This window comes from Amblyomma mixtum, chromosome 4 (genome assembly GCF_055824585.1).
Source record: "Amblyomma mixtum isolate Tamu chromosome 4, ASM5582458v1, whole genome shotgun sequence".
Taxonomy (NCBI): domain Eukaryota; kingdom Metazoa; phylum Arthropoda; class Arachnida; order Ixodida; family Ixodidae; genus Amblyomma; species Amblyomma mixtum.
Genome location: NC_143015.1, coordinates 105,650,590 through 105,669,848, shown reverse-complemented (window position 1 = coordinate 105,669,848; position 19,259 = coordinate 105,650,590). Strand labels below are relative to the sequence as shown.

The 19,259-nt window shown below is 53.2% G+C and overlaps 1 protein-coding gene across 1 annotated transcript; it reads left to right on the top strand.

The window, feature by feature from the left end:
• Positions 1-11,996: 11,996 nt before the first annotated feature.
• Positions 11,997-18,084, top strand: LOC149347709 (uncharacterized). The gene is made up of 2 exons (XM_089585650.1): positions 11,997-12,284; positions 17,787-18,084. Exons 1-2 carry the CDS (start codon positions 11,997-11,999, stop codon positions 18,036-18,038), a joined length of 540 nt encoding a protein of 179 aa, XP_089441776.1. The 3' UTR covers positions 18,039-18,084.
• Positions 18,085-19,259: the final 1,175 nt, after the last annotated feature.

The window sequence follows — 19,259 nt, the reverse complement described above, 5'->3', positions numbered from 1 at the left end:
AGGATGGGCCGCGTGAGCGGGAATCCAGATGATTTGGATGGGGCGAGAGGGGACGGTGTGTGAACGTAAGATGTCGATGGCCGGTGGTGCCACCCGTCCAACCGCGTAGTTGTAGGCCGCAGGCTTGAAGTCACTGAAAATGTATTCCGCGGAGGTCTGCGTGATGGCAGCGGCAATAGCTGCCTCCTTGGCGTCTACAGAGGTCGAAGCGTAGACTGGGGCCGTAAGAGTGGGTTGGAGAGATTTGTCACTGACTGCAAGGGTGTGGGCTAGGTAGCGGCTGTACGGGGCGGCATCCACATAAGCCACGGCAGGTTTCCGTCCGTACTCACTCCAGAGCGCGGAAGCTCGCGCTGGTCTGCGGGAGGGATGGTGTTGAGGATGCATAATCTTAGGGAGGGGATGAACGGTTACGAGGGAGAAGACAGGGGGGGGATGGCAGTGAAGTGGGACGGGGGATAAAAGGGGAGAGCTTAAGGGTGGAGAGAAGTGCGCGACCCGGGCGGGTGCGGGAGAGCCGGAGGAGCTGGGCCGTACGATGGGCCTCCGTCAGCTACGTGAGGTAGTTGTGGACGCCCATGGACAAATAGCCAAGCCGTCGAGGTAGACGTGGGAAGGGATAGGGCCGACTTATATGCCTGACGAATGAGGCTGTTGATTTTGAAGCGAAAAGCTTCACTAGGCTAGTCAACACCGCGCTTCGCGTGAGCCGGAGCCCAGATTTGCTACTTCTGCGCGTGAGTGACGTCATGCAGCGAGTGACGTCATGCACGGCGCAGGTGGCCGCCGTCTCCGCCGCCGCTGCTGACAAAACAAAAATAAATAAAATATCAAAAAAGAAAGACCAAACAGTGCGCCATGAAAAACAAACATCTCGGTGAACACCCCGACCGCGCCGTAAGGGAAGGAAAATGAAAATTGGTTTTAAGGAAGGGAAACGACTCCTGTCTCTCTCGACTCCTGTCTCTCTCTCGGTGGATTCCCGAACCGCGCCGTAAGGGCCTTAAGGAAAATGAAATGAATTGAAAATTGCTTTTAAGGAAAGCAAATGCCTGTCTCTAATATCTTGGTGCACACCCGAAAGGAATACACACCACAGTACATGTTTCTAAAGCAACCTTCTAAGACAGCACCGTATTCACTACACGCGCGTCTCCGCCTCCGCCTCCGTACAAATTTTGTATAATACGTTTCGGAAAAGTAAGAAAGCTATACCCTAAGTGTAACGGTAAGTATAACCTTATGCTAAACCACGTGCATCGCCGCAGCTTTTCGCTTCGAGATATCCAGGCTTAACCTTAGCCATATGCCTTAGCTAAGCCAAAGCCAATTTTTTCCTCATCGGTGTGAGAAAGGAAGGTAGTGGAGGGCTCCGGAATAATTTCGACTACCTGGGGTTGCTGGTGGTGAAAATATTTTAATGAAATTGTTTAGGAGGTTGTAGCGGCGTTTTGAGCTCTCAGTCCGGAACCCAAATGGCGTAGGATGCTGTCCGCGCTCTTTCGATAAGTTCTTTTTGGCTCGTTTCGTCCGAGCTGGTCAGAGCTGCCTCCCACCTGTTCTGCGTTGGCTGGTTATTAACAGTGACCGCCTGATTTTCGGAGATCTTTAACATGCACTGACACGAGACCTCTTTCTTCTTTCACTCCCACCTTTCTCCCTTCCCTTGCGGCGCGGTTCAGGTGTCCACCAAGATATGTGAGGCAGCTACTGCGCCATTTCCTTCCTCAAAAAACCAATTTATTATCGCACAGCACACGCAAATCAATTGGTTTTAGGAAAGGAGAGAGGAGGAGGACGTGTCTGGAGGGAGAGGTAGTGTGAGGAGGGCGCATAAAGAGGAGTCCACCACAGCTGCTGTCGCTTCATCACCCGTGCAGGCAGCGTCCACCCACACGGCGTCCGGCTGGGGGCCGTACGCTCGATGGAGTGCCTTCGCACGGGCTCTGCGGCGCTGCTCATTGTGGGACGGGTGCATATTCCTCGGGAGCGGCCTGATGAGGAGCTCTCGGTGAAGGGATCGTGGGATGGCGAGGAGGGTTGGGTCGTTGGCCGGTATTTTGATTCCGAGGGTGTCCAGGATATACCGACCTGTGGAGGTTTGTGTGAGCCTGATGTATTGGGCCTGTCGGTGGGCCTCCACCAGTTCCCCGATCGTATTGTGGAGGCCCAGGCCTAGTAATCTGTCTGTGGGTGTGTTGAGGGGAAGGTGAAGTGCTACCTTGAATGCCTTGCGAATCAAAGCATCCAAAGCGTTTATGTCATGTTTGGATAGGTGTAAGTATGGGGTAGTGTACAGCACACGGCTGAGGACAAAGGCATGAATGAGGCGACATAGGTCGCGCTCCTTCATGCCTCTATGACGTCCCGAAACCCTGCGGATGAGGTGCGATATCGCGCCTACAACCTGCTTGAGTTTCTTGAGGGTGGTGGTGTTTTTGCCATCGTTCTGGATGTGCAGGCCCAATACACGGAGGGTTCCAACCTCAGGTACCGGGTCAACATTCAGTTCAATGGCAATGGGGGAGCGGGGGCAGCGGTGGTTCTTAGGCCGGATGAGGAAGAGTTCGGACTTCTCTGGGGAGCAAGACAGTCCGATGGTCCGTGCGTAATTTTGGGTGAGGGTGGCTGCTTCCTGTAAGGTGTTCTCTATGTCTCCGTCACTGCCGTGAGTGGTCCACAGGGTGATATCGTCGGCATAAAGAGTGTGCTTCAGGTGGGGAATAGTGGCCAATTTTCGGGCGAGGGAGATGAGGGTAATGTTAAAGAGAAAGGGGGAAAGGACGGACCCTTGAGGGGTGCCGATACTCTGAAGTGTGTAGGAGGTGGAAGACAGAGGGCCGAAGTGTATCTCAGCTGTGCGGTCAGTGAGGAATGCTTGAATGTAGGCATACGTGCGCACACCCACATTCAAGGGGGATAGAGCAGTCATGATCGCCTGATGTTCAATGCGATCAAAAGCTTTGGAGAGATCCAAAGCTAAGACTGCCTTGGTGTGACCCGGAAGAAGCGGGTCGAAAATGTCGTGTGAGAGTTGCAGCATAGCGTCCTGTGCGGATAGATGGGGGCGAAATCCTACCATGCTATGCGGGTAAAGATTGTTGTCCGCCATGTGACTTGTGAGTCTCGCTAACACAACATGCTCTAGGAGCTTCCCAAGGCATGAGGTTAGCGAAATAGGGCGAAGGTTTTGAAGTGTAAGTGGTTTGTTGGGTTTAGGTATGAATATTACCTTCGCGTGGCGCCAGGACTGCGGGAGGTTACCCTCCCTCCAGCACTGGTTGAAGTATTTCGTAATGTGGGTGATCGATTGGTCATCCAGATTACGGAGCATGGAGTTTGTGATTTGGTCTGCACCAGGTGCGGAGTTGGCGCAGAGAGTCAGGAGGGCCGCTCTGACTTCCGTCTCCGTGATGTCGGTGTCGAGTGTTGGATTTGCTTGTCCTGTGTAGTGCGGTAGAGGTATGGGGCCGCCTGGAGATGTGTACATGGTTTGAAGTGTGTCTAGAAGGGTGTCGGGATCGTCAATGTGTTCATGTGTGAGGCGTGTCACGTGGTGCTGTGTTGCTGATTTGGTGCGCGTGGGGTCAATGAGGTGTCGGAGGAATTGCCATGCGCGTTTGCTGGACAGGTTTCCGGCGATGCCGTCACATATCTGTCCCCAGTTGGATCGGCAGAGCTCCTCAGAGTGCTGTTGGATTTGTGTCTGCAGCGCGGCCAGCCGCTTCTTAAGCGTTCTGTTGTGTTTGTTGCCTTTCCAGCGTTCTAGGATGCTGTGATAAGCCTCCTAGAGGTGGGCTAGGCGTGTGTCAAGGGTAGGTGTTTCGGTTGTAGTTTCAATGTCTCGCGTGTTGTGGTGAACGTCATGCTTGAGTGACTGCACCCATTCGTCGATGTCTGCGATGAGAGTGTCTGGGAGGGCGGTGCGTACAGCGCGGAAGGCATCCCAATTAATGAGTTTGTGTGTTGTATTTGCGTGACGGGGGGCTTTGTACGGGACAGTGATTTGTATAATGTAATGATCACTGCCCAGTGTATGTTGTGTTCTGTTCCAGGTAACGCCGCGGATACAGCGGCTCAGCGTCAGGTCCGGACTGGTGTCCATGCTGACACTGTTGCCGATCCTCGTAGGCGTCCGAAACGTGTTGTGCACAGTGAGTTGGAGGTTCTGCAAGAGCAGCCAGAGCCTGCGACCTCGATGTGTCGTGGTTGTGTATCCCCAGTCAGTATGCTGACTGTTGAAGTCCCCACCGATGAGTAGGGGATGTTTCCCTGCTAGATGGTGTAGCTTTCGCAGAAGAGATTCTAGCGGGGCCATCGGCAGGGACGGGGGGTGGTATATGTTTGCTATAAATATAGAAGGAAGTGAATGTGTGTGATGTATAAGTTCTGTGATCACGCAAGGCGTCTCAACAACTGTTCCACATCTCGATGGACACCCGAAGCACGCCGAAAGGGAAGGGATGAAGGTGTGAAAGAAGAAAGAAAGAGATGCCGTAGTAAAGGGCTCCGGAATAATATCGACCACTTGGGGATCGCGCACGGACATCGCACAGCACACGAGTGCCTTTTGCGTTTCGCGTGCATCCAAAACGTGACCGCCACGGCCGGGTTCGAACCCGGGCACTCCGGCTCAGTAGCCTGGTGCTCTAACCATCGAGCCATCGTGGCGGGTCCGGGAGGAGAGAACGGTAGCTAAGGTGCTGCGCCTTTGGAAGGAGGGAAACGTATGATTTTGTTGCGAAAGCAACACTACTGGAGTCCAGCTCGGCTCGTCGCGTATGCTCGTGGCGGTGCGGCTACCAAGCCGTTGCCTAGCAACCACTTCAGGTGCGCTCCAACAGATGGCGCCGCGCCGCTGCCGCCTGTCCCCTACACTCCCAGAGGGCACCACCCTTGCATAGGCGCTGGGTTTCACAGCTCATGACGGCGTCTTGCCGGCCAACCAAACGCTTAACCGCAAGCTAACACGACAAGCGTATTGGAATAAACGGCACGTTGGATCTTGTGTCGTAGCCTAGCAACCCGAGTTACTACCCGAGCTTACACGAGTTACTCGGGTAAGTTCGGGTAGTAACTCGGGTAAGTTCGGACGAGCGTAGTGCCATCCGCGCGAGAGTTTGCTCGGGAACGAAGAGCAACATGGGTCGCAAAATCCCGACGGGTGGCTGGGATAGAAACAGCCACCTGCCAGGGCAGTGGCGCATCGCTTGACCGCTGCGCCACTGCGCTGGTAGTGGTATATGAGGACTCGCCGCCATATATGAATCTTAAGTAGGAATAGCCGATTCAGAATGCATGGGCATTAACCCACTAAATATATCATGCCACACCCCTAGGTTCCTGCCCTGGCTTGATACAGGCCCGCCACCAGAAAGGGGTCGCAGGGACGGGCCCGATATCCAGAGGTGAACAGCCAACCTGGGCCACATATCCTCCCGGTTGAGCGACACACCGCACATAACCTCCCATTTTGGGGACGCCGCGTTTGAGCGCGGAGTGATCGGACGCGTGGTGCATCGGCTCCGTCGATTTCTCGGCTGGAACCGCGGTAACCTGATGTAACGCCTATCAAACCTGTGCGACTGCTACCGTGAAGTCAGCAGGATCCTGGAGAACCCGATCACACCCAGGTACGCTGAATTTTCGGCCATTTCGAGCAATCCTCCGCATCACCACGTAGCGGTCGAGCTAAGCCTAACGGCTCCGGCTCCTCCGCCGCTGGCTGCGGAGACGCCTGCCGGCCAACCTCTCAACATGGCTCTACCTGAACAACGCGGATACGACCCCACGACTCTGTCGTGGTCATCTGTCCCTGTAAGCCAGCCAGAGGACGGCCCATGCACCATTTCGGCGCAGCAAGCTGCCCTTTTCCAAGTCGTTGAGAGCCGGCGCCGCCGCCGGCAGAACGCACGAGGAGCGGCAACACCCAAGACTCCTCTCAACAATTCAGCAACGGGAGACGCTCGCGCTCCGTCTTCTGCACCTCCACAGAAGACTTCTTCACCAGTCTCGAAGTGGACTCCCAAGCCAACGGTCAGGATGGACCCTGACGACTACGTGGTCGTGCTGCAGCCACGCAGTACGGTCTCCCTCAAGACGGCCTTCCAGCAAGGTGAGCTCGGCGCTGCCATTTCGCAACTCATCGGTAGGCAGCACATGAACACCATCACCATTTCACCAAATTGGGAACAGAACATCATCGTCTGTGGCACGCAGAACCCAGAAGTGGTTAAAAAGCTCCTCACGGACATTCAACTTAACACCAGCAGAGGATCGCTCGCATTTCACGGCCACCTCAAGCTCACCGGTGATGTGTGTCGCGGTGTGATATCTGTTCACAACTTAGAAACCAGTGAGTCACTAAAAGATAATGTGCAGTGGCGCGGTGGTGAACTAGTTCATGTGCGCAAGCTGGGACAATCAAACGTAGCTGTGCTGACTTTCGAGGGACGCACTGTTCCGCGTTACGTCCACTATAACGCAGAACTGACTCCCGTCAAGGAGTACAAAAAAACAGTGCCAGCGTGCTACCGTTGCGGCACACTGGGGCACCGGGTGGACAACTGTCCCACCCCGGTCAAGGAAAGATGCGGCCTTTGTGGCCAAAACGTGGGGCTTGGTACTGAGGGGATGGCCCCCCACGTCTGCAATCCTATCTGTTTAATCTGCGGGGGCCCGCACCTCACCAGCTCCCGCGAATGCACCGCGAAATTCATCAAGTTGCCGCAGCCAGGTCCCAGGACGCCACCCAAGGGAGCCAATGCCGGCGCTACACGGGGAGGGCGGCAGCGAAACAACCAGAAGACGCCACGGCGTGGCGTGATGCCTCCCCCTGGCAAGACAGCAACAGTAACGCCACCACCCGGAGCAGCGGAGTTCCCAGCTCTCAGCGCTTCATCTGGCGGCGCCGCCTGCAACCAACCCAAGGTAGGCAGCTGGGCGAGGGTCGCCTCTCTCCTTCCCCTCCTCCCTCCTCCCCCACCAGCACCGCCGAGACACAGGAACTCAAGCGCGAGCTCGCCCTCTTGCGAGCTCAAAACGAAAAACTAGCCAGCGAGCTTAACTCGCTCAAATCCCAATTCCATACTCCGCCCGCGTCGAGCGACGAGGCAGAAAACATAACAGACAGGGAGATCCCTCCTCCTGTGGAGAGTCGCGCAGCGGCCCTGGAGACCCGGGTGACCGCAATTGAAACACAATTGGCTGACCTCCCCAAAATTATCCATGACACCATCGCGCGTCAGGTGGAGAGTGTCATCGCACAGGTGACACAAGCCGTGACGCACATTATCCAAAAATGGATAAAAGATAATCCGCGCGTCCTTAAACGCGTAGGACCCATCAGGGACGCTAACCGCCCCTCAAAATTCAATAGAGCTATTCCCGATGAGTTTGACTTTTCGGAAGACTCCTGCACGTCTGCGCCGGGCACTAGCGGACTGGGGAGTCTTAACAACGTGACCCCACCCTCCGCCTCCGACCATGGCCCCCAACCCTAAGTCGCGAGCAAGAACAACTCAGCCGCTTACACTAACGCAGTGGAACTGCCGAGGTCTCAAGGACCACAAGAAGCGGACTCATCTCCGCCTCTATCTTGAGACCTTTGAGTTCCTCGTCGCCGTGGTTGCCCTTCAGGAACCCGGCGCCGGTGCCAAACTAACAAACTACACTATATTTCAACACAACCCGCAGGCATGTATACTTGTTCACAAGCGATACACTGCGCAGGAGGTCACACTTCCCACAACACCGTCTTTCCCATACACGATGGTTTCAGTGCTGCCCCTAAAGCGGTCTGACCCACCTGTACACATTCTAAATATTTACTGCCCACCGAAACTTAACAACGTCACGTTCAATGAAATTTTCACTCAAGCTATGCAGGTGGCGGGTAGGGATCCCCTCCTAATCGTCGGCGATTTCAACGCCCCGAGCAGGCTATGGGGATACCCCCGGGAGGACAGGCGTGGGAGGAAGCTTGCGGAACTTCTTTCCACACTTGGACTCACCCTGCACACTGACCCCGCCAACCCAACACGTGTCGGCAATTCCATTCAACGAGATACTTGCCCGGACCTCACATTTACACGCAACATACGACATGCCGACTGGCTGAATACAGAGGACACTCTAGGTAGTGATCACTGTATAATCAACACAACCATTTACATGCGTCCCCTGAAACGCCCACTAAAACAAGCTCGTATCCCTGACTGGACGACTTTCCGCACCTCTCTACCTATTGTAGACCCCCTCCAGTCGGGATACGACGCCTGGTCCAGATCGCTCACTTCTACACTTACACAACACGAACAGCAGATACAGCTTACAGAAACACAAACAGACGTGGACAACCACCTTCTCCACCTTTGGGAGGCCCGTCGCAGCCTCACGAAGCGATGGAAGAAACAGAAACATAACAGACGCCTAAAGAACCGCATCCTGGAACTCACACAACAGGCAGCGGAATATGCTACTCAGCTAGCCGACACTAACTGGGTGGACCGGTGCAACGCGGCTGCTCGCCAGATGTCTGGCCGCAACACGTGGCGCCTGTTCCGCGCTCTCATCGATCCAATACAAACACGCACGGAAACCCAACGCCAATTACATAGGGCCTTGCACAACTTTACAGGAACAACAAAACAACTAGCGCACACGCTCAGGGATCGCTACCTGTGCACCACTAAGGACCCCCGGCAGGCGGCGTACTCGTATGCAGGCGAAGAGAACACGGAGCTGGACAAGCCGTTCCAGCTCCACGACCTCCGGGCGGCCTTGAGCAAAATGAAGCGGGGCACTGCACCCGGGCGCGACAAGGTTACGGTCAAGCTCTTGGCCAACCTTCCCGACGCAGCCTACGCCGCGCTCCTCAAATACATCCATAGCATTTGGGACGGAGAGACTCCTCTCTCTCTCGATTGGAAATCGGCTCTCGTGACCTTTATTCCGAAAGCCGGCAAACCTATTGATGTGGAGAACCTTCGCCCCATCTCCCTCACGTCTTGTGTCGGCAAGCTGATGGAGACGATGGTGCGCGACAGACTCTCCGATTTTCTAGAAACACAGCACACTTTCGCGGACACCATGTTCGGTTTTCGCCCTCACAAGTCTGCACAGGATATACTTCTGCAGCTTCACCACGACATCTTAGATCCTGTCGAATGTCCCCACAACGACAAGGTGGTCCTGGCCTTGGATCTTAAAGGCGCATTCGACAACGTCAAACACGAAGTAATCCTGGACCACCTCAGTAACACCAACTGTGGCCACAAAACATTCAACTACATAAAACAATTTCTTACAGACCGTCAAACCTACATACGCATACAAGATGCGGAACACGGGCCATACACCATCGGCTCGAGGGGAACACCTCAAGGCGCGGTCCTGTCTCCCCTCCTCTTCAATTTGGCAATGCTTCATCTTCCCTCCAAATTGTCCTCTTTGCCCGGGATACATCACGCTCTTTATGCGGATGACATTACAATCTGGGCCACGCAAGGTAACCTGGGCCACATGGAATCCTGCCTGCAAGCAGCGGCGACCCTAGTCGACGACTACGCGGCCTACTGCGGACTCCAGTGCGCCCCGTCGAAATCAGAATTTGTGCACATACGTCCCTCCCCTCGGGACACAACCCCGCTTTGCATCAGTCTCCCCTCGGGACCGATCCGGGAGTCCAAGGAGATCCGCGTCCTTGGTCTCTTCATACACCACCAACGCAGAGTCGACACCACCCTAGCCAAACTTCGCACGGTGGGAGACCAGGTGGGCCGCATGGTCCGCCGGGTCTCCAACAAGCGGGGCGGATTACGAAGCAAGGATGCACTGCGGCTTGCCCATGCTTTCGTAACGAGTAGAATCCTCTACTCAAGCCCCTACTTGCACCTGCGCAAACATGATGATGACCAACTGGAGGTCATCCACCGGAAAGTCATCAAGCGGGCTCTCGACCTCCCGGTCACCACGTTCAACCAGCGACTTCTGGCCTTGGGCGTGGTGAACACATTTCGGGAGCTTCGAGAGGCCCACTTAGTCAACCAATACACGCGTCTTGCACAGACCACGTCCGGTCGCCGCCTCTTGGACCGGCTACACATCAAACATGACTACCATATTGAGGAAAGGGAGAGAGTGCCAGCACCCTGGAGACGCGCCCTCCGGGTCCGACCCCTTCCCCGCAACATGTCCAGAGAAGACCATAGCGGTCGTCGCCAGGCGCGCGCGGAAGCGTTGGCGCGATACTATGGTAACCAACAACATGTGTATTACGTGGACGTTGCCGGCCCACACCACGGGGTGTGGTACACGGCCGCAGTCGTACACAACACAAACACAGTCAACGGGCTCACTTTCAAAGCCTACAGCGCAACACACGCGGAGGAGATTGCCATTGCTCTTGCTCTCACTACTCCCAAGTCGAAACACATCATCACCGACTCGCGAGGGGCCTGTCGGAACTACGAGTTGGGCTGGGCTCCCCCGCTTGCCTGGCGCATACTGGAATATAGCTGTCGATCTGAAGATCCAACTCCACGCAACCTGATTTGGGCCCCCGGTCACCAGGGACTCCAGGGAAACGAACAGGCCGATCAGGCCGCCCGCGCACTCTCTCCCCGGGCTATCTCCCTGTCCTTGGAAGGGTACTCCCAATCAGACAATCTGGCCATTACATTCAAACAAATCACCGATTACTACAAGGAGGAGCACCGGCGCTACCCGGCCCCTTGTAAGGGTCTGGATCGCGCTGACGAGCGCCTCCTCATCAAAATTCTTACTAACACTGTACTGTGCCCGGCGGTGCTTAAACATTTCAATACATCCTTTGATGGCGCGTGCCAGTTCTGTGGGGAGGTGGCTGACACCTTCCACATGGTTTGGGCGTGTCAGTCAAACCCATCTATCCCCCCCAACCCCAACCCCACCAGAGAGGACTGGGAGGCGGCCCTGCTCGGCTGTCAGGACCTAAAGACCCAAAAGGCCTTGGTTCACCGGACGCGGGCGGCGTTGCTTGCCAATGGGGCCCCGGAATAGGGGCTCCACCTAGTATTGTTAGGGGAAAGGGCCAATAGGGCCTACCCCAATCACCTCTCTGTAAATATTTATTGTATTATAAATGTTTTTCACCACCACCACCTCCCATTTTCGCGATGAAAAAAAAGATGGCGCTGGATGCTAGCCAGGTTCGCTCCACCCACGGCTTATGGTCAGAGCAGCCCACTCAATGAGTTGCTACACTCTGCCACCAGCCGTTCCTTCACACTTTGTGACTTTGCCAATGATACTCCATGCGAAGGAAGACGGACATATGCCACTGCCCGTCTACGGCAGGCCAACCTGGGTACCATTTCGCCACTGGCACCGGGGACAAATGGAGTTGGTGTCTCGTTCGTCACCAACACCTAAGGCCTCGGAGTTTAAGTGATCCTTCCAATTGAAGAATGAGCACCTGCTTTCATAGGTCTACTCGATTTAGCTACGTTAATTTAATTTTAATTGTTTTTTTTGAGGAAAGGAAATGGCGCAGTAACTGTCTCACATATCTCAGCGGACACCTGAACCGCGCCGTAAGGGGAGGGAGGAAGGTGGGAGGGAAAGAAGAAAGAGAGAAAGAGGTGCCGTAGTGGAGGTCTCCGGAATAATTTCCACAGGTGAATACCAACCTTTACCTCCCGATTCTTGGCCGATCCCCCAGTGTGGGTATGTGCCATTCTGTCAAAGGCTACAACAACAACAACATTTCGACCACCTGGGGATCTTTAACGTGCACTGACATCGCACAGCACACGGGCGCCTCTTGCGTTTCGCCTCCATCGAAACGCCGCCGCCGCGGTCGGGTTCGAACCCGGGTACTCCGCCTCGGTAGACTGGCGCCTTACCACTGAGCCACCGCGGCGGGTACGTTAACACCCAATCAATATTTTTGAGAGAACGAGATCACGTGAGTGATAGAAGAGGTTGAGGAAGACGAAGGTCAGTTCCGCCGAGAAATGGCTGCCGGGTTGGGGGGGACATCTCGCCAGGTCAGCCGGTTCTTCGGCGACCAAGTGGTGCCGCCGCTGCAGCCCGGGTCCCCCGTGGCGCTGGCGCGCATCGCCCGCGACCTCGAGGAGCTGCGCTCTCGGCCGCTGGCCAACTGGTCGGCGGGGCCCGTGTGCGTCAGCAACCCGTTCCTATGGACTGCCACTCTGCTGGGTCCAGAGGACACGCCGTACGAGGGAGGGGCCTTCGAGCTCAAGATTCGCTTCCCCGACGACTACCCCTTCAAACCTCCCAAGGTAGTACGAGCACCGCTATAAGCGGGACGCTTTCTAAAGAGTGACGTGTATCCTGCTTAAGACTAAGGCCAAAGGAGTTCTGCGCGACGTGCAGACTTTCCGCTTGTTCCTCTATCTGTTGGTACAACGATTAAGGGAAACCGTCAAGGTTGAGTAGATTAGTGGTAAAGGAGTAGTTACTCGTTCATATCCGATCGAACGTATTTAGGCCGCCGCGGTGACTCAGTGGTTATGGCGCTCGGCTGCTGACCCGTAAGACGCGGGTCCGATCCCGGCCGCGGCGGCGGAATTTCTTTGGAGGAGAAATTGTAGAGGCCCGTGTACTGTGCGATGTCAGTGCACGTTAAAGAACCCCAGGTGGTCGAAATTTCCGGAGCCCTCCACTACGGCGTCTCTCATAGCCTGAGTCGCTTTGGGACGTTAAACCCCATAACCCAAACCAAACCAAAACAAACCAAACCAAACCAAACCAAACCGATCGAACGTATTTCGACGGAGGCGGAATCCTAGAGGCCCGTGTACTGTGTGATGTGAGTGGACGTTAATGATTATTGGTTTACTGGGGTTTAACGTCCCAAAGCGACTCAAGCTATGAGGGACGCTGTAGTGAAGGGCTCCGGAAATTTCGACCACCTGGAGTTCTTTAAAGTGCACTGACATCGCACAGTACACTGGCCTCTAGAATTTCGCCTCCATCGAAATTCGACCGCCCCAGCCTGGATGGAACCCGCGTCTATCGGGCCCGCAGCAGAGCGCCGTAACCACTGAGCCACCACGGCGGGTACATGCTAATGAATAGCAGGTGGTCGGAATTTCCGGAGCCCTTCACTAAGGCGTCCCTCATAGCCTGAGTCACTTTGGGGCGTTAAACATCCATAAACCAAACCAAACCAAATGCAACGATGCGGCTACAAAGGAAAGCTATGTGCGCTCCACAGCAGCTTTGTAGATGGAGAAAAATTCCTCCTGGTTCAGGACTCGAACCCAGGGCGACCGCCTCACCAGGGGTTATCGTTCTACCATCTGAGCAAACGTGGGCGGCTGGGACATGGTAGGGCGAGAGCTAAATGATAACTCGAAGTAGGAACGATGTTAAGAAATGTTCCCCCCTAAATAGCGGACGAAGACGTGGAGAAGGCGGCCTATGATGTGAGAAGTGCACTAACGTTTGAGGTTGCTTATTGCAACTCAAACAGGTTAGAAATAGAATGTAATAGAATGCGACTCAAAAAGTCTACTTTTGGCATGGTAAGCGAAGGTACGCGATATCCACCTGACCTCAGTACCAACGGCCGAGGAGGAAAAGTTGGCACAACAGTTTCGGTTACATCCGATCAAACCTATTTCGACGGAGGTGAAATGCTAGAGGCCCGCGTACTGTGTGATGTGAGTGCACGTTAATGAATCGCAGGTGGTCGGAATTTCCGGAGCCCTTCACTACGGCGTCCCTCATAGCCTGAGTCACATTGGGACGTTAAACCTCCATAAACCAAACCAAATGCAGCGATCGGCTACAAAGGAGGTCGTCGAAATCACTCCGCAGACCTCCACTACGGCCCCTATGCTTTCCTTTCTTTCAGTCCCCCCTTTATCCCTTCCCTTACGGCGCGGTTTAGGTCTACACCGGGACATGTGAGACAGTTACTGCGCTATTTTCTTTTCCAAAAAAACAACCAACCAATTTTGAGTGGAGTACGCCACCTGCCGGCGCCATTGGCCCGGCAGGCGGGTGTCTCAAATACAGCCACCAGCAGGGCTTGTGAAACTCAGGTTGCTATTCCCGATGATTAATTTGGTTATGGTGCTCGGCTGCTGATCCAAAAGACGCGGGTTCGATCCCGGCCGCGACGGTCGAATTTCGATGGAGGCGAAACTCTAGAGGCCCGTGTACTGTCCGATGTCAGTGCACGTTAACTCTTTCCCCAGGTGGTCGAAATTTCCGGAGCCCTTCACTACGGCGTCTCTCATAGCCTCAGCCGCTTTGGGACGTTAAACCCCATAACCCAATAACACAATTTAACTATCACCTGCCACGGTGGGCAGTTTGCTCACAGTCCTGTGGGCAGGTTGTGATGGCGTCACAAGGTCACATGACCTAAGTGGCAGGTGGTCTAGCAACTTGTTCGCTCAACCCGCCGCCGACGTCGCCGACGACGATGAAGACGCTGCGTTTTTAGCTGAACCGATCAATGACGCTATCGCGTTAAATAACGTGCATGGCGTGGAACAATGACTCAGGCAGATAGAATTGGTGGTGGTGGTGGTGAAAACTTTTAATTTCTGAAATAGAGTTTGGGAGCCACAGAGTGGCCCCGCTACATGGTCGGCGTCCCTAGTTCGGGACACCGCATGACAATGCCCCGTCTCTCGCCCGTTTCACCAGAGCCCTTTGGGACTCAAGCGAGGAGCAGTTGAGGAGGGCAGTCTCTTTATGCCTCTCTGGAAGGGGTAGGGGAAGGGGGGAGGGGGGAGGTGGGGACTTTGAGTACACGCCCACACCACGTGGAAGATATCACAGGTCTCCCCACAGTGCGGGCATCGCCCATCCGTGTTAGGATCGTAATGCTTTAAGATTGCAGGACAGAGTAGAGTACCTGTCTGCAGGCGCCTTAAAGTTCGCTCCTCCGTCTTACTCAGCCCTTTTTCAGGGGCCGGGAAAAGGCGGTGGATGTCGCTATAACGCGTTATAATTTCCCTGAATCGCAGCAGCGGCTGGTTAGTCTCCGAGCCAGAACAGCTGGGATGAGGATGATGGATGGAAAACTTTATTGAGCAAGTGAGTTTGGACCGTACAAGGTCTCAGGGCCACCGCACAGCCCTCACATTACGCGCATGTGTCCAGGCCACGTAGGGCCATGGCACTGGCACCCCGGTTCACACAGCGAAGTTGCGCGTCCGGGTCCTGCGACGCAAGGAGGGCCTCCCATTCCTCCCATGTACCGATGGCGGGCTGTCCCTGCGGGGGAGGATCGGCAGGGCAGCCGAAGAGGATGTGGTCTAGGGTGGCGTGCGGTTCTCCGCAGAGAGTGCACTCGGGGGAAACATGGCGGAAGTGGGATAGAAGCTGAGGGGTAGGAAGAGTTCGGGTCTGGAGTCGCCTCCAGAGGATTTGTTGGGAGTGGGATAGGCGGGGGTGGGGAGGGGGATAGAGTCGACGGGCAAGGCGTGCTTGTTGAGTTAGTTCTGAGAACGTGTGTGCCCGCTCCCTCGAGAAATCCCGGCTGGGGTCGCCATTTGCCCGGCAAATAAGTCCTCGGGCTATGTTATCGGCGGCCTCATTTCCGGGATTGCCAGAGTGAGCCGGCACACACACGAGCTCAATACGCCTATCGGGATTTAGGGTGCACATTCTCAATATCTGCCACGCAGGGGGATGGACGCGTCCGCGGGCGAAGTTAAGCCCTGTGAGTAAGCGCTCGGGAAGCCGCGTCAGCAATTGGAGCCATAGACACTGCAACACGTTACTAGCGGGCGTTGCGTTTGCATCGAGCTCTCAGTTTCGCCTTAAATTGGTAAATTGGTTTTTGAGGAAAGGAAATAGCGCAGTATCTGTCTCACATATCTCGGCGGGCACCTGAACCGCGCCGTAAGGAAAGGGAGGTGGGAGTGAAAAAAAGCACCAGAATTCCTCGCGCTGCATGGCTTTAGATATCGGTTTTTTATTTGTTTCAAAAACCTCCATGACATCGTCTTGTCCGTGGGTTGGAATTGACCGTTGAGCCACAGAACTGTGCTAATTATATAGTGTTAATTAGTGAGTTTTATGAAATTGGCTACCTAATTGGGATACTTTTCACAGTAACTGACGGTCCTCGCGGCTTACAGTTTTCAGAAAAAATCCTTATATGACCCGTTAGCAATGAAATCAGGCGGCGTCGGCGTCTAGGAAAAGTGGTTCGCAAAACCCACAATGACGCCATCAGCAAAGGGAATTCTTTCGAAGGTGCGGGAAATGGAAACTGAACCAAGGAAGAAGGTCGCTGTCGTCGCTTATACAATATACAATACAATACATACAATACAATACATCTTTATTTTCCAGAAAACAACTGGATGGTCTCTTGGGCTAAAAGCTACACAAAAGCTTGACGAGGCCCAAGAGACCATTACAAGGCAGCAGCGTAATGAATAGATTGGAAAGTACATAAGTAGACAGTAATAAGGAAATAATAAAACAGTTACTGTGGCAAGTAATAATGATGTCAATCACATAAAGCAGCCAGTAGTCAACTGAAACCAAAATAAACAACTGAAAAGCACATACGCGGAAACAACAAACAAAAATTAATGGATCACAACTGCACGAAATAGGAATGTAATTGTTTTTTGTTCAAGCCCTCTGTGTGTCCATATTTGTTTAGTATTGTAGGGAGGTTATGGGTAAGTGACTGATATTTATAAAATGTACGAAAATGAGGAACTGCCCACGCATCAACATTTCTTGTTTGCACGCTAATATTTCATCGCGCTAAGGATGCCAAGGACGTTAGAAGGTTAGTAACTTCAGGGGAGGAAAAGTAGATTGACTGTAATAGGCGAAATTCATACAGCTTGTCTACACTTATGATATTGAATGATTCAAATGCACCCTTTGTAGTTTCCATGGGCTCAATATTTGCTATGTAACGGATGATTTTTTTCTGTAAAACCAGGAGTTTGTTTAAATTGGTTTTTGTGGTTGTTCACCAAACTAGACTACAGTATCTTAAATGGGAGTTTAACAAAGCATGATATACTTGAAGTTTTATCTTGGGTGGAAGTACTGTACGACAGCGCGATATAACTCCTGTAATCGAGGAAAGTTTTTTGCGAAGGTGATCAATGTGAGCATCCCAGGTTAGATGCGAGGAAAAATGTACACCTAATATTTTATGGTTGTCAACGATTTCAATTTCTTGGTGTTCATAGGTTATAGTGTAATTTCTTTCAACCAATTTGTTTTCAGCGCGGAATATAATAGCTTTAGTTTTAGTGCAATTGATTTGAAGTCTGTAACTTAGACCATGTAGATAGCTTAGCTAAAAATGCATTACATTGCATAATTAAACCATCAGCATTAGGGCCAGAAATAAGAATAGTACTATCATCAGCATATATCACTAGTTTTACTGTATTATGAATATTCACCAAGTCATTAACGTATGTATTGAACAACAGTGGACCTAACACACTTCCTTGGGGTACGCCACTTTTTATAGGAAAAAGGGATGAGCTGCAGTTTTTGACAAACACTCTCTGAAACCTGTTGCTGAGGTAGTACTTCAGCAAAGCTACTCCGTTGCTCAATTGTTCAAAGATGCGACCACTGCGGACGATGACAGAGTACACAAACCAAACGGGAACCTCAGCCTCGTGCGTGGAATTCTCTTCGGGCCAACTATGGCAGGCACCGTTTCCTCTTGCACTGCGCACCCAGGCCGCCAAGTGGCGCTACAAACCAAAAAATGACGCGTGAAGTAGGTTAACAAAGCAAACAAGCCTGACTGCTGTTGTGCTTCGCAGGTGAAGCTCGTCACCAAGATCTACCATCCCAACCTCATTGGCGGATCCCCCGTCTGCCTGGGCATCCTCACGTCACAGTGGTCCCCGGTTGTGTCCATATCGGACGTGATGCTCTCCATCTGCTCCCTCCTGCGGGCCCCAGACATGGACCATCCGATCGACCCCAAAGCGGCGCTAGTCTACAGGGAAGATCCCGCCCTGTTCAAGTACAAGGCGCGCCGCTGGACCGAGGAGCACGCCATCTTGAAGTGATCAAGTGCGGCCGTAACGGCAGCGTGATGGCGAGACCGGGAGGGCATTGGCTGACCGATCAGGGACAGTTGCTGCGTGCATTCAGAGTGCACTCGCAACGCCCCTCATGGGAACTTCTCGTAGCGGTGCAATAAATGGCGGATCTGGCCTAGAATCAACAGTTCTTGAGTGTAACAGAAAACAACCTGTAAAATAACTCGCTTCGGTTTTAGAGCGAAAAGCTCTGCTCCTCTCATGCTGAGCCTGAAGGTCAACTGGCTCTTAGATTTGACCTCTAACGGGAGGCGCGCCGCGTGCGGCTATGACGTAATGCCACGTGACTCGCCTACGCCACTACCGGCGCTCTTGGCAGTCACGTCCGCCGCTGCACTGGCTGCTGCTTGTGTAGTTGTGGATCTCCGCTGGCGACAAAAGTTAGGCGGCGCATGTGGTAAAACGTAAGATATACTAATGCAAAAGCATTACTAGTCGCAATGCGACAAAAGCCGGCGGCGTGTGTGTGTGTGTGTGTGTGCATACTCGCGGATGGTACAGAAAATCCCCACGATGGCAAGCAAAAAATGGTGACATCATCAAACTGTCGTATTACCCACACAGCAAACCGAGCACTGTCACTTCAGAGCATCTATATGTCGTTCATATACCGGGTGTTTCAGCGAACACTTTCAAAAATTTTCAAATATAAGCTTTGTGGAGTATAAATATGACTCTTGCGGCATACTATTACCAGTGTTGACGGACACAAGAAAACCAGCGAATCGTCTTAAGTAGTCAGATGGTTAACTATATTTTAATAACGAACTTTTTAACTAGTAGAGTTAGGCGCAAGTAGAGATTTGTAGCCAGTCGTTAGTAATAGGCGTTGGTAATTTTCGTCGTTTGTCGTTAGTAATTTTTAAAATATCCAAAACGCGATTACCCTTGCCGCTGCGGATCGACAAGTGCTTACATGCGCAAATAAATTGGGGGCTAGCTTGAGACAGGGATTCGAACCGACGACATATGGATCTTCAGGTGTATGCTTTCCCAGACTTTCGTATCGAAATAGTGACGAAAGCGTTCGTCGTACAGCGTTTCTGGTGGTATCATACGCATGTGTTTGTGTGTGGATGGTGTCATACTTCGAAAAAAAAAAGGCCGATCGCCTGAGATAAACCGAGTTCGCAAGCCGCAACAAAACGTCTACGTCTTGTGTTCATGACAAGCTTTCGCATTCACACA